The sequence below is a fragment of the Vipera berus genome (assembly GCF_964194415.1).
Source record: "Vipera berus genome assembly, chromosome: Z".
NCBI lineage: Eukaryota > Metazoa > Chordata > Lepidosauria > Squamata > Viperidae > Vipera > Vipera berus.
In genome coordinates, this window is record NC_138205.1 from 106915761 (window position 1) to 106927862 (window position 12102).

At 41.7% G+C, this 12102-nt stretch overlaps 1 protein-coding gene across 3 annotated transcripts in view; it reads right to left on the reverse strand.

The window, feature by feature from the left end:
• CACNB2 (calcium voltage-gated channel auxiliary subunit beta 2) overlaps nucleotides 1–6885 on the reverse strand; it is a gene marked incomplete at its 5' end in the record, with an annotated part of 213102 nt that extends 206217 nt beyond the window's left edge. For all 3 annotated transcript variants that reach the window (XM_081345463.1, XM_081345466.1, XM_081345462.1), the window contains one exon: nucleotides 6772–6885. In XM_081345463.1, the coding sequence (XP_081201589.1) occupies nucleotides 6772–6885 (114 nt within the window). The remainder of the gene's footprint in view (nucleotides 1–6771) is intronic.
• Between the last annotated feature and the right edge of the window lie 5217 nt (nucleotides 6886–12102).

The window sequence follows — 12102 nt, forward strand, 5'->3', positions numbered from 1 at the left end:
AGATTGACTATGTGCTCTGCAGCCAAAGATGGAGAACCTCTATACAGTCAGTAAAAACAAGACCAGGAGCTGACTGTGGCTCAGACCATGAGCTTCTCATTGCAGTTTAGGCTTAAACTGAAGAAAGTAGGGGAAAGCACTAGGCCACTCAGGTATGAATTAAATCATATCCCTGTTGAATATACTTTAGAGGTGACAAATAGTTTTAAGGAATTAGATTTGATAGACAGTGTCTGAAGAACTATGGACAGAGGTCCGCAACATTGTACAACAGGTAGCATCCAAAACCATCCCAAAGAAAAAGAAATGCAAGAAAGCAAAATGGCTGTCTGAAGAAGCTTTGGAAATAGCTGAGGAAAGGAGGAAAGCGAAAGGCAAGGGAGAAAAAGAAAGATACGCCCAATTGAATGCCTTCTTAAATGAACAGTGCAAAGAAATAGAAGAAAACAATAGAATAGGGAAGACCAGAGATCTTTTCAAGAAAATTGGAGACATGAAAGGAACGTTTAATGCAAAAATGGGCATGATAAAGGACCAAAATGGCAGGGTCCTAACAGAGGCAGAAGAGATTAAGAAGAGGTGGCAAAATTACACGGAAGAACTATACAAGAATGAGCTTAACGTCCCTGGTAATCACAATGAGGTGGTCACTGACCTCGAGCCAGACATCCTAGAATGTGAAGTGAAGTGGGCCTTAGAAAAGTTGAGCAACAACAAAGCTAGTGGAGGTAACAATATTCCAGCTGAGCTATTCAAAATCTTAAAAGACGATGCAGTAAAAGTGCTACACTCAATTTGCCAGCAAATTTGGGAAACTCAACAGTGGCCACAGGATTGGAAAAGATCAGTTTACATTCCAATTCCAAAGAAAGGCAGTGCCAAAGAATGTTTAAACTATCGCACCATTGCACTCATTTCTCATGCTAGTAAAGTAATGCTTAAAATCCTACAAGCTAGACTCCAGCAGTATGTGGATCGAGAATTACCAGAAGTACAGGCAGGATTTCGAAGAGGCAGACGAACTAGAGATCAAATTGCCAACGTACGCTGGATCATGGAGAAAGCTAGAGAGTTCCAGAAAAACCTCTACTTCTGCTTCATTGACTATGCTAAAGCCTTTGATTGTGTGGATCATAACAAACAGTTCTTAAAGAGATGGGCGTACCAGACCATCTTATTTGTCTCTTGAGAAACCTATATATGGGCCAAGAAGCAACAGTGAGAACTGGACACGGAACCACTGATTGGTTCAAAATTGGGAAAGGAGTCCGGCAAAGTTGTATATTGTCACCCTGCCTATTTATTTATTTATTTATTTATTGATGGGATTTATATCCCGCCCTATCTCCTGAAGGACTCAGGGCGGCTCACAATAAAACATATAATAAGTGCATAAATCAAGATAAATGAAATTGAGAACATCAGTGCAATAAAAAATTAGAGAATTTAAAAATGAATTAAAAATACTAAATATAAATTAATTAAGATGCCTGTCAGTCTAGGTCAGCTTGGTGGAACAGGTGTGTTTTGAGGCCGCGGCGAAAGGATTGGAGGTTTTGGGCTATCCGAAGCTCAGGGGGGAGCTGATTCCATAGGGTTGGTGCTCCCACAGAGAAGGCCCTCCCCCTGGGGGTCGCCAGCCGACATTGCCTAGCTGACGGTACCCTGAGGAGGCCTTCTCTGTGTGAGCGTACTGGACGATGGGAATTTGTTCCCGGCAGCAGATGGTCCTGCAAGTATCCCGGACCTAAGCCATGTAGGGCTTTAAAGGTAAGTACCAGCACCTTAAATCTCACCCGGAGGGCAACTGGTAGCCAATGCAGCTCCCGCAGGAGGGGTGTAATATGGGAGTATCGGGAAGCTCCCATCACAACCCGCGCAGCTGCATTCTGCACCAGCTGAAGCCTCCGGGTGGTCTTTAAGGGCAGCCCCATGTAGAGAGCATTACAGTAATCAATACGGGAGGTAACGAGTGCGTGGGTGACTGTACGTAGGGCATCTCGGTCCAAAAAGGGGCGTAATTGGTATATAAGACGAATCTGGGCAAATGCCCCCCTAGCCACGGTTCCAATGTGATCTTCAAAACTGAGTCGTGAATCTAGGAGGACGCCCAGATTGCGTGCTTTATCAATGGGAGGTAACATCTCTCCTCCTATAGTCAGAGATGGAACCTCTTGGACTAAACGAGATGACGGTATGTACAGCCACTCAGTCTTGGCCGGGTTGAGTCGAAGCCTGTTTTCTCCCATCCAAATCTGTACCGCTTCCAGACAACGGGACATCACATCGAGGGCATCACTGGGTTGGTTCGGGGTGGAGATGAATAGCTGGGTATCATCAGCATATTGATGATATTTCACCCCGAAGCTACGGATGATCTCTCCCAGCGGCTTCATATAGATGTTGAACAGGAGGGGCGAGAGCACCGAACCCTGAGGCACTCCACAATTAAGAGGCCTAGGGCTTGACCTCTGCCCTCCTGCCAACACCGTCTGCGAACGGTCCGAGAGGTAGGAGGAGAACCAACGCAGAACGGTGCCTCCCACTCCCAGCCCCTCAAGACGACGCAGTAAGATACCATGGTCGATGGTATCAAAAGCCGCTGATAGATCTAATAGGACCAGGACAGAAGAATAACCTCTATCTCGGGCCCGCCAGAGATCATTCACCAGCGCGACCAATGCCGTCTCCGTGCTGTGCCCCGGTCTGAAACCCGATTGGTACGGATCTAGATATTCAGCTTCCTCCAGGTTCAAAGGGAGCTGTCGTGCCACCACGCTCTCAACGACCTTCGCAAGGAAGCGAAGGTTGGAGACAGGACGGAAGTTGTTTAAAACAGCTGGGTCCAGTGCCGGTTTCTTGAGGAGGGGCCTTACCACCGCTTCTTTCAAGGCAGCAGGGAAGTACCCTTCACTCAGTGAGGCATTGATAACTGCTAGGAGCCAGCCTCGTGTAACCTCCCGAGAAGCATAGACTAGCCAGGAGGGACACGGGTCCAACAAACATGTGGCGGCACTTAGTTTCCCCATGATCTTGTCCACTTCATCCGGAGTCACAGGATCGAACTCTTCCCAAATGTACTTGGCCAACTTCATCGTTTTCCTCTCGTTAGATACTGCCCAGTCAGAGTCCAGACCAGCCCGAATCTGAGCAATTTTGTCCACCAGATATTTACTAAATTCCTCAGCCCGTCCATGTAGGGGGTCCTCTCCCGTCTCTTGACTTAAAAGGGAGCGGACCACTCTAAATAGGGCGGCCGGGCGATTATCTGCGGACGCAATGAGGGTGGTGAAGTAGGCGCGCTTTGCCACCCTCATTGCCACAAGATAGGATCTAGAAAAGGATCTTAACTGTGTTCGGTCAGACTCGGACCGACTGGCTCTCCAAATGCTCTCTAGGCCCCTTTAACTTATATGCAGAGCACATCATGAGAAAGCCAGGGCTAGATGAATCAAAAGTTGGAATTAAGATTGCCGGAAGAAATATCAACAATCTAAGATATGCAGATGATACCAATCTAATGGCAGAAAGTGAAGAAGAACTAAAGAGCCTCTTGTTGCGGGTGAAGAAGAAGAGTGCAAAACTTGGGTTGAAGCTTGACATTAAGAAAACCAAGATCATGGCATCCGGCCCTCTCAATTCCTGGCAAATAGATGGGGAAGAAATGGAGGTAGTGACAGATTTTATTTTCCTGGGCTCCAAGATCACTGCAGATGGAGACTGTAGCCAAGAAATTAAAAGACGCCTGCTCCTCGAGAGGAAAGCCATGACAAATCTAGACAGCACATTAAAAAGCAGAGACATCACCCTGTCAACAAAAGTGCATATAGTCAAGGCTATGGTCTTCCCAGTTGCAATGTATGGCAGTGAAAGTTGGACCATAAGAAAGGCTGAGCGCCAAAGAATTGAGGCCTTCGAGCTATGGTGCTGGAGAAGACTCCTGCAAGTCCCTTGGACTGCAAGGCGATCAAACTGGTCAATCCTAGAGATCAACCCTGACTGCTCTTTAGAAGGCCAGATCCTGAAGCTAAAACTCAAATACTTTGGCCACCTAATGAGAAGGAAAGACTCACTGGAGAAGAGCCTAATGCTGGGAAAGATTGAGGGCAATAGAAGAAGGGGACGACAGAGAATGAGGTGGCTGGATGGAGTGGCGTGAGCTTAAATGGATTCCAGAAGATGATAGAGGACAGGAAGGCGTGGTGGAACATTGTCCATAGGGTCGCAATGGGTCGGACACGACTTCGCAGCTAACAACAACAAAGAAATACTTATAAATTTGCATAGATGCAGCTCCCTTTCCCAAAACAATAAAAATCAGAGAAATAAAATAGGAATCTGAAACCATATACACTTCTGTATACATTTGTCTTATTTCAGCTTCAAAAATGATACGTTTTCCTGTCAAATGCAGAATTCCTCAATCACTGAATAAAAAAGTGAGAACAACTAAAGCACTGGGTGTCACCATACTGCATAAAAAGCAGCGGGTAGAAAACTGGTAGAGCATGACAAACAATGGAGTTATAAAGTAAAACATTCACAGTAACACATTTCTACATGAAAACTTTCTAAGGGTAACTGATTGTCTACCTGTGTATCTTGATATTTCCCATTAAAATGTTGAACAATTAAAAAGAATTAGAGAAGTTTTGTCCTTAGATTAGAGTATCTTTTGTGTGCATAAGTATGTTTCAAAAATGAAAAAAAATCAATCCACTTGTACACATATTCTCTCACTGTCTTTTTCTGTACAACAGGATCGTTTAAGGAATTAATTCTTAATTTCTAGTAACTATGCTGAATACATTACAAATCTTACCAGCTAGTGTCCAAAATTTGTGTTTAATTGAAAAAGTAATGTATATGTGACAGCATTTTTCAGCATGTACTCACATGGCATGTGTTTTCTTGGTATACTACATAAAACAATTGTCTACTGTATTTCCATCAGCTTGGTAGATTTGTATCTTTTGGATTATATGCATTTTACTAAAACAAAAACATAAAGTTAATATGATGGGGTCTGAACAAGTCCAAGGTTTCTTATATATCTAAAGGCAAACATTATTTAAGAAAATCCAAATCAACCTGGCCTAATCCATAAATATATGCATGTATTTTATTTCTCTACGATTACTGCACAACTTTGCACAAAAGTAAAAAATAGTTGACAAAATAGATGTTTGTCTTTGACAAAACATTCCAGCATACCAGCCATCACCTGATTTTCAAATCAAGAACATGTGAAGTAAAAAAAAAGTAATGTCCTGTCACTCTCTATTCTCAGAATCTGGGGAAGTTATTGTTTCTCAATTGCCACCTGAATGCATGCTTCTATGTAATTTATTTATTTATTTATTTATTTAATTGTATTTATATACCGCCCTATTCCCTGAGGACTCAGGGCGGTTTACAGGGAATTAAAAATCCAAAATACAAAAATTAAGAACCAAATTAAAAAAGAAATTAAATTAACCCTGTAGTCAGTTAAAAAAGAACCCCAAATTAAAAATTCCTCCTCAGTCTGGGCCCGAGAGCTCGAAGAGCCAGGTCTTCAGGCCCCGGCGGAATGATCGGAGGTCGGGGGCAGTCCTCAGCTCCACCGGCAGCTGGTTCCAGAGGGCAGGCGTAATCTGGATTTGCATTCAGGAGTTTATTTGTTACCAAGTCTTGTTAGCAAAGAATGCCAGAATTAAAAAGCCAAGGATCTTGCAACACTTTAAGATTGAAGAATGTATTATCACATATTGTGATTCTTGCAGATAATTAACACTATACCTCAATGCTTTGAACTGCTATACATATTGGAACTTATTCCCAATATGGTATTCCTGTTAGATTTCAGCCCAAAGCTCTAGTCTAAACAACTTTACAAGACTGTGGCTCATAGTACAACAAATACTAAAATCACAGCTACCTCTGCCATTGGCATACTAGCTATAGCTGTTTAAATATCCTTGAAATGATCTTTGAAAATTACATTGGAACTGATGTCAAATAACCTTGCTGTTTTATTTCTCTGTTTCTAAATTTAACCTGTTTAAAAACAGAGCTAGTTTTTTTTTAAAAAAAAATCCCATAACCTAGTTACTTCTCAGTACTATTTTGTCCCACCCAACTTAATAACAATAATTCTGAGAAAGTGTATTATGTTCAGAAGCTACAGAAGAGCATTTGGGATAAAATTTTACCTATGCCTCATTGGGTGTGGTCAATATCAGAAGCTCTTGCCAGATAATAGAAAGATATTAAATATTTCCAAAGACAAAAAGGCTGAAAGCACCTGAGAAAGTGAGCTGTGAAATGCACTAATGCAAATAACAGATTCGCTAAAGTTCCAAGGAGAGTTGCTGTTTTTGTAGCAGAACATTGAAATAGTCTTTAGGAATGGCAAGAACAGCCTACATATGAATGTCAGATGATGTCTTCTTTACCCACTTTATCACTGACTAAATTACATTTGGTCAGGTTCACACAATACATTATATTCGGCTGGCAAACAGCCACGGCTGCATTCACACAGCTGTCCAATCACAATCCAGGAATCTACCTTATGGCTTTATGTAACCTGTACCCAAACAATTCGCCTCCCCTTAGCCAGCTGAACCACGGCTTAGTCAACTGGCCTGAGGTTGTGGGTTCGCCCAACAGGAGGGTTGGTTACTTTGCGGCTCCGTGTTTCGCGGCAATTCAGCCACCTCCACGCACGTGGTAACTGCGCCTCGTAGGTGCCCTTCGCCGTGGCTTCCCCACGCTCCCAAGTCGTACCTGCAGTGCCGTAACGAGCGCCGGGGGATTCTCCAGTAAGTCCATCTGCATCTCTTGCGCCGCCGCCGCTACTTCTGTGATAGGAGGCGATTTGGACAGGTCACTTTGGACCATTGGAGATAGAAGGGGATCAATTCCAATAAAGAAGCGCTTCTGCGAAGCAACAGCAAAGGATTCCCCCTTTCGTCGAGCCGAGGTTGTTGCCGCTGGCTCTTCTCCAGGAAAGCAAATCCCTCAGGATCGGGCCATCTTGAAACGTTTCAACGCTTCGCCTCCCTTTAGCCGACCGACTGAGGACAGGGCGAAGGAAAGGAGAGGGTTACAAAAGAGGGTGGGGGAGAAGGCTCTGGGGTCTGGTCCAGCGGCCCCGCGCACCGTGCCTTGCCTTGCCTCGCCTGAAAAAGCGCGGCTCTAGCTTCGGAGGATAACTGCTACTACGGTTGAGGGGGAGGAGACAGGGAGGCGCCTGAGTGAAGCAGAAAGGGACAACCGAGAGACCCTTTTTCTTTTCTCTATTCCACCCCTTCCCCTCCCAGGAAAAGAGAGGGAACGGAGCAACGCTCCGAGGGCAACCCTGAGGTGATGTTTTGGCGGCTTTCTTTCTAAAATAAAGTTAGGCGAGGAGCTGCAACCAGCAGCTTCCCTTTCTTTCTTGTCTTGCCGCAGGGGCCGAAATAGGCGGGGACAGCCGCCCAAGAGGCCCGCTTGGAGGTCTCCTCATGGAGCCTCCCCTTCGGTTCCTTCTCGAGGGGGCGTGTGCAGACATGGGAAGACGGCAGCGGTTCTCGCCTCCTCCTCCCCCTCCTTTGGGCGCTGGACGTCGCTGCTGAGAGGATGGGGCCCACCCGAGGCGAGGCAGACCCAGTGTTGGGGGATTCGCTTTCACGTAAAGAGAACAATTTTGGAGCATATTTTCATCATAGGTTAACCCTGGAGAAGAAGCCACACAATGTCTGAATTCATGTAATGCACAAAGCTCATGAAATGGCCGGAACACCTCACGTGTTGTATAAACAATCCGTAGTGTATGTAAAGGGTGTTTTCACGTTTGCAGCATTAAGGCTGAGCAGGGGCTTAGGGCATTAAATTTTAGGGAACCCAAATTTGAAAACCTCCAAAATACACAGTATGAGTATAAAATATGATAATCTTTCTTCGTTGCTTTGGATTTTTTTTCCCTATGATTTTGGAAAACACCTACAAATTAAGTTAGGCAGTAGTAGCACACTAACTATATTTTGGAAGTCATAAAAGAGACCAATAGAAGCTGATAGTATTGGTAGTCCTCAACAATTGGGAGCAGAATTTCTGTTGTAAGCAAAGTAGTTAAGTGAGTTGTGTCAATTTTATGATCTTTATGCTATAGTTAAGTGAATCATTGCAGTTGTTAGATGGATCTCACGTTGACGTTGCTTATTGGAAGCCACCTGGGAAAGTCACAAGTAACAATCACATAATCTCAGGATACGGCAATTTCCATAAATACATGCTGGTTGCCAAGTGCTTAAATTTTGATCATGTGACCAGGGAAATGCTGCAATGGTTGCCAGCATGAGGACCAGTTATATCAGTGTGGTTGTAACTTTGATCGGTCGCTAAATGAATTTGGGAAGTCAAGAACTATATTATTGAAACAAAAGAAATAATTGAGAGGAATGTACTGAGTGAGCAAGTTGCATGGCTATCAGTTTATCATATTTGTACTTGGAAAAGTGGTAAAAGGTGCACTTGGTTGACAACAATGGGAGAACAATATCTTGGAAAAGAAAAAAAATGTTCAGAGCTGAAAATGTTTAAAAGTAAACCTCAAAACTTGAAGAAAAAAAACAAGAGCCTCAATTTTTGAAATTCCTAATAAAATCAGAAGATTAAACCAAACCATAGCAAGCACCAGAATATCTGCTGGTAACACTGTACTGAGCACACAGAGCAATTATAAATGAATCTGCATTATATGTTGGGCTAAAATATGAGGGGCAAATTCAATGTGTTATACATTCCAACAAGATTGATTAGTTGATACTGCATGTTTACAAGCCCAAACATTTGGGTTAAAATTATGATAGGTTGAATTGTAATATAATTCCTTTAACCATGACTTACCATACTGTGTGAATGCAGCCTGCTTCGTGGTCTTGCTTTCTGTCTGGGCTCTTCCACAGTGTCTCTGACATTTTTTTATTCATTCATTTTTTAAATACTGACATGTCCATCATCTTAAAACCAGAACTCTGAGCAAAATTCACAGCATGGTGCAGAGTTAGCCTCCTGATCTGTTATATTAGCCAAGCATTCACAACAAAGCCTCTATTATTATTAGCAATTTATTGGAAACTGAAATTGGGTTGAACTGTTGCAGGACAAAAGAAATGTCTTCTTTACTTCTTATTAAGATAGTCAAATGAGCATAAAGGTGGAAGTTGTAAATGTTCTACACAAGATCCACAATCTTCCCAGCTCCAGTTGGCCATGAACCCACTTATTCATTTGGCCTCATACCACTCTTATCATTTTTGCTTGGTTATGATATCCAGATCTCATTTATTTACTTGGGTCATATTTTGGTTATTTTTAGAAATAACTCGAGACAATGAGTATATCCAACATACCTTCCTCTCCTATTTTCCCAATAAGAACAATCCTGTGAGGTGAATTGAGCTGAGAAAGACTGACCACAGTTATCCAACTGGCTTTCAGGGCTTAGACTGGACTTGAACTTATTATGGTCTTCCATTTACTAGCCTGGTGTCTTAACTACTAGTTCTTTTTATTCTTAACCACTGGTTCTTTATATGCTTTTTCCTTATATTTTCATAGAACCACTGATAATTCAGTTTGCAATGGAAGCCAATTAATATTTCTTTTTTCTACCTGAATCTAATAATTGGTGGGATTGGTGCAATATATAGAATATGGTCTGCCAACTATATTCACATGACATATAAACTAGCCATTATTTGTTAAACTTGATTTATGAATTAATGTGTCAGATGGGACCAGAAAATTGAATAAACTAAGTTGATAATGAAGTAATATGTCATGTGAACACAGCCACAAAGGATGAATAAAGAGCTGTCTCTTCCTCATTCATTCTTTCTCAGTAGTCCAGCGCAATTCTTATGTGACTGAAGAAAGCACAAGGAAATAATGGAGATGCAGGATGTAAACCAGACATGTCAAACAAAAGGCCCGGGGGCCGGATCCGGCCCACGAAGTGGTTTCATGTGGCCCGTGAAACCATCCTGGAAACAGTGAGGGAACGGCACCCACTGCCTTGGTCCTGGCCCAGAGACCCTCAGATCTGTCCCACTCCTGCCCAGGCCCCCATAGGCACCCTTGATGCGAACAATGTATAGCTGGCCATGCCCACCCAGTAGGCCATATGCACTCTACCCACGCCCATCCAGTAGGCCACGCCCACCCTGGCCATACCCCAGCCCCCTGAGGGCAACCGCAATGCTGATGCGGCCCTCAGTGAAATTGAGTTTGACACCCCTGTAAACTAATGGAGAGACAGCAACTAACAAAGAGCCAAGAGATTTATGTAGACATATCCAAATGTACTTTTCCAAAAGGCAACTGGACTTTCTTGATTTTTTTTCCTTGAAAATGTTCTGCTTCCCATCCAAGAAGCTTCTTCAGTTCTGACCAAAGAAACTTCTTGGATGAGAAAATAATGTTTTCAAGCAGAAAAAAACCCAAAAGAAAAAAAAAGATAGTCTAGTTGCCTTTTGGAAAAGCACCTTTGGGACCACCATGACCTGGATAATTGAGAATCTCCATAGACATATGTAGAGGTATGCTCAATCTTTTCTTCCAGGTGTAATGAAAAATATGATTTACAATCTATAATAGGATATATAATATACATTGAAGTAATCATGCTATTTTAGTGCATTTTATTTATATTGCAAGACTTCAATGACCATACAGTGGCAGAAAAATGATACAGTAAATCCTAGTTCACTGCTGCCTGCTCTGGCTATCCTGAGCTTTGCATCCCAGATGTGATAATTCTGTTTTATATGACTCCACATATTTTAATCATACCTTGGCTAACTTAGCTCAGAGTTTCAAATAGCATTCTTGGTTTTTATCTGGAGAGGCCAAGAAATTGTATATGGGTCATTTTATTTAAAAACCATATGTTCTGTGATCAAGTTTTGACTGTTATCCTATCTAGTATTCATGGTTTAGATAGCAATAGAATAGCACTTAGATTTATATACCACTTCAGCCTATTGCCCCCGACAGTCTGGGTCCTAGATATTTAACCTAGTTACTTTATACAGCACATAAACTAACCATATACTCAAACAGTACGATTATGCACCACATATTTGCTAGTCTAATTATGTTGGCAAGCATAAGGAGCTTTTCCAGTTCTAAACTTGCTGCCATATTTAATTTAGAGTCTTTCAGTCATTTTATCTACTATACTATAGAATGAGTTTATTATACCTCATGCCTTGAGAAAGTAACTTAAAACAGGTAATTAAATGATTATATATTTAAAAATAGTGATATTTTTGTTCATATACAAAAATATATGATGTTATGATACTACATTTGCTTGCTGTTATTTCTTTATACTGTATGGTATTTTCCACTTCAGTTCCATTGCTCATTTTTCCTACAACATGCCAGTAGCTTTGGGTGCTTTATTTTTACTTTTTTCAGGAATGGATATGAGAGCAGTTTTTAAAGTTTGTTGATTTCTGAGATAAGCATTCCTAAATGCAGAATAAAGTAGCCAACATGGCCAAATTACTTGTGTATTTTATGTTCATTCTTCCCGGATACATATTTGACATACAGTGAGAGGCATTTGATAGATTCAACATGCCATTGTATGATGCAACTGTATAAGGAAATAGTCAGAAGCGAGTAGTCAGAACAGAAGAATGCAAAGCAGACCTACAAAGATGGATTTTATCACCATTCATCATTCATAAACTTGTACAACTGTTTATCTCTAAAGTCAAACAAGGAATCTTACAAAATGCAGTTACTGTCCTTCAGGTATTTTCAGACATCTAAGAATACTGCAAGCTTAAGTTGTAAAACTGGGCTGGAGCAGTATCCAATATTTCATGAATTTAAACTGATATTTAATATTAATTGACCACAGATTTTAAACTTGCCTTTCCTAACTTTGTACCCTTTAGATTTTTAATATTAAATTCATATTTAATCTGATATAACACTGTTATAAGATTTAAAGTAGTTGTCTCTAACTTTGTCTGGTTTAAATGCTGTTTACAAATTTTAATTGCCCCAATATACACAGAGAACACTCCAATTTGCACATTAGACTAAGCCAAAGTGTTA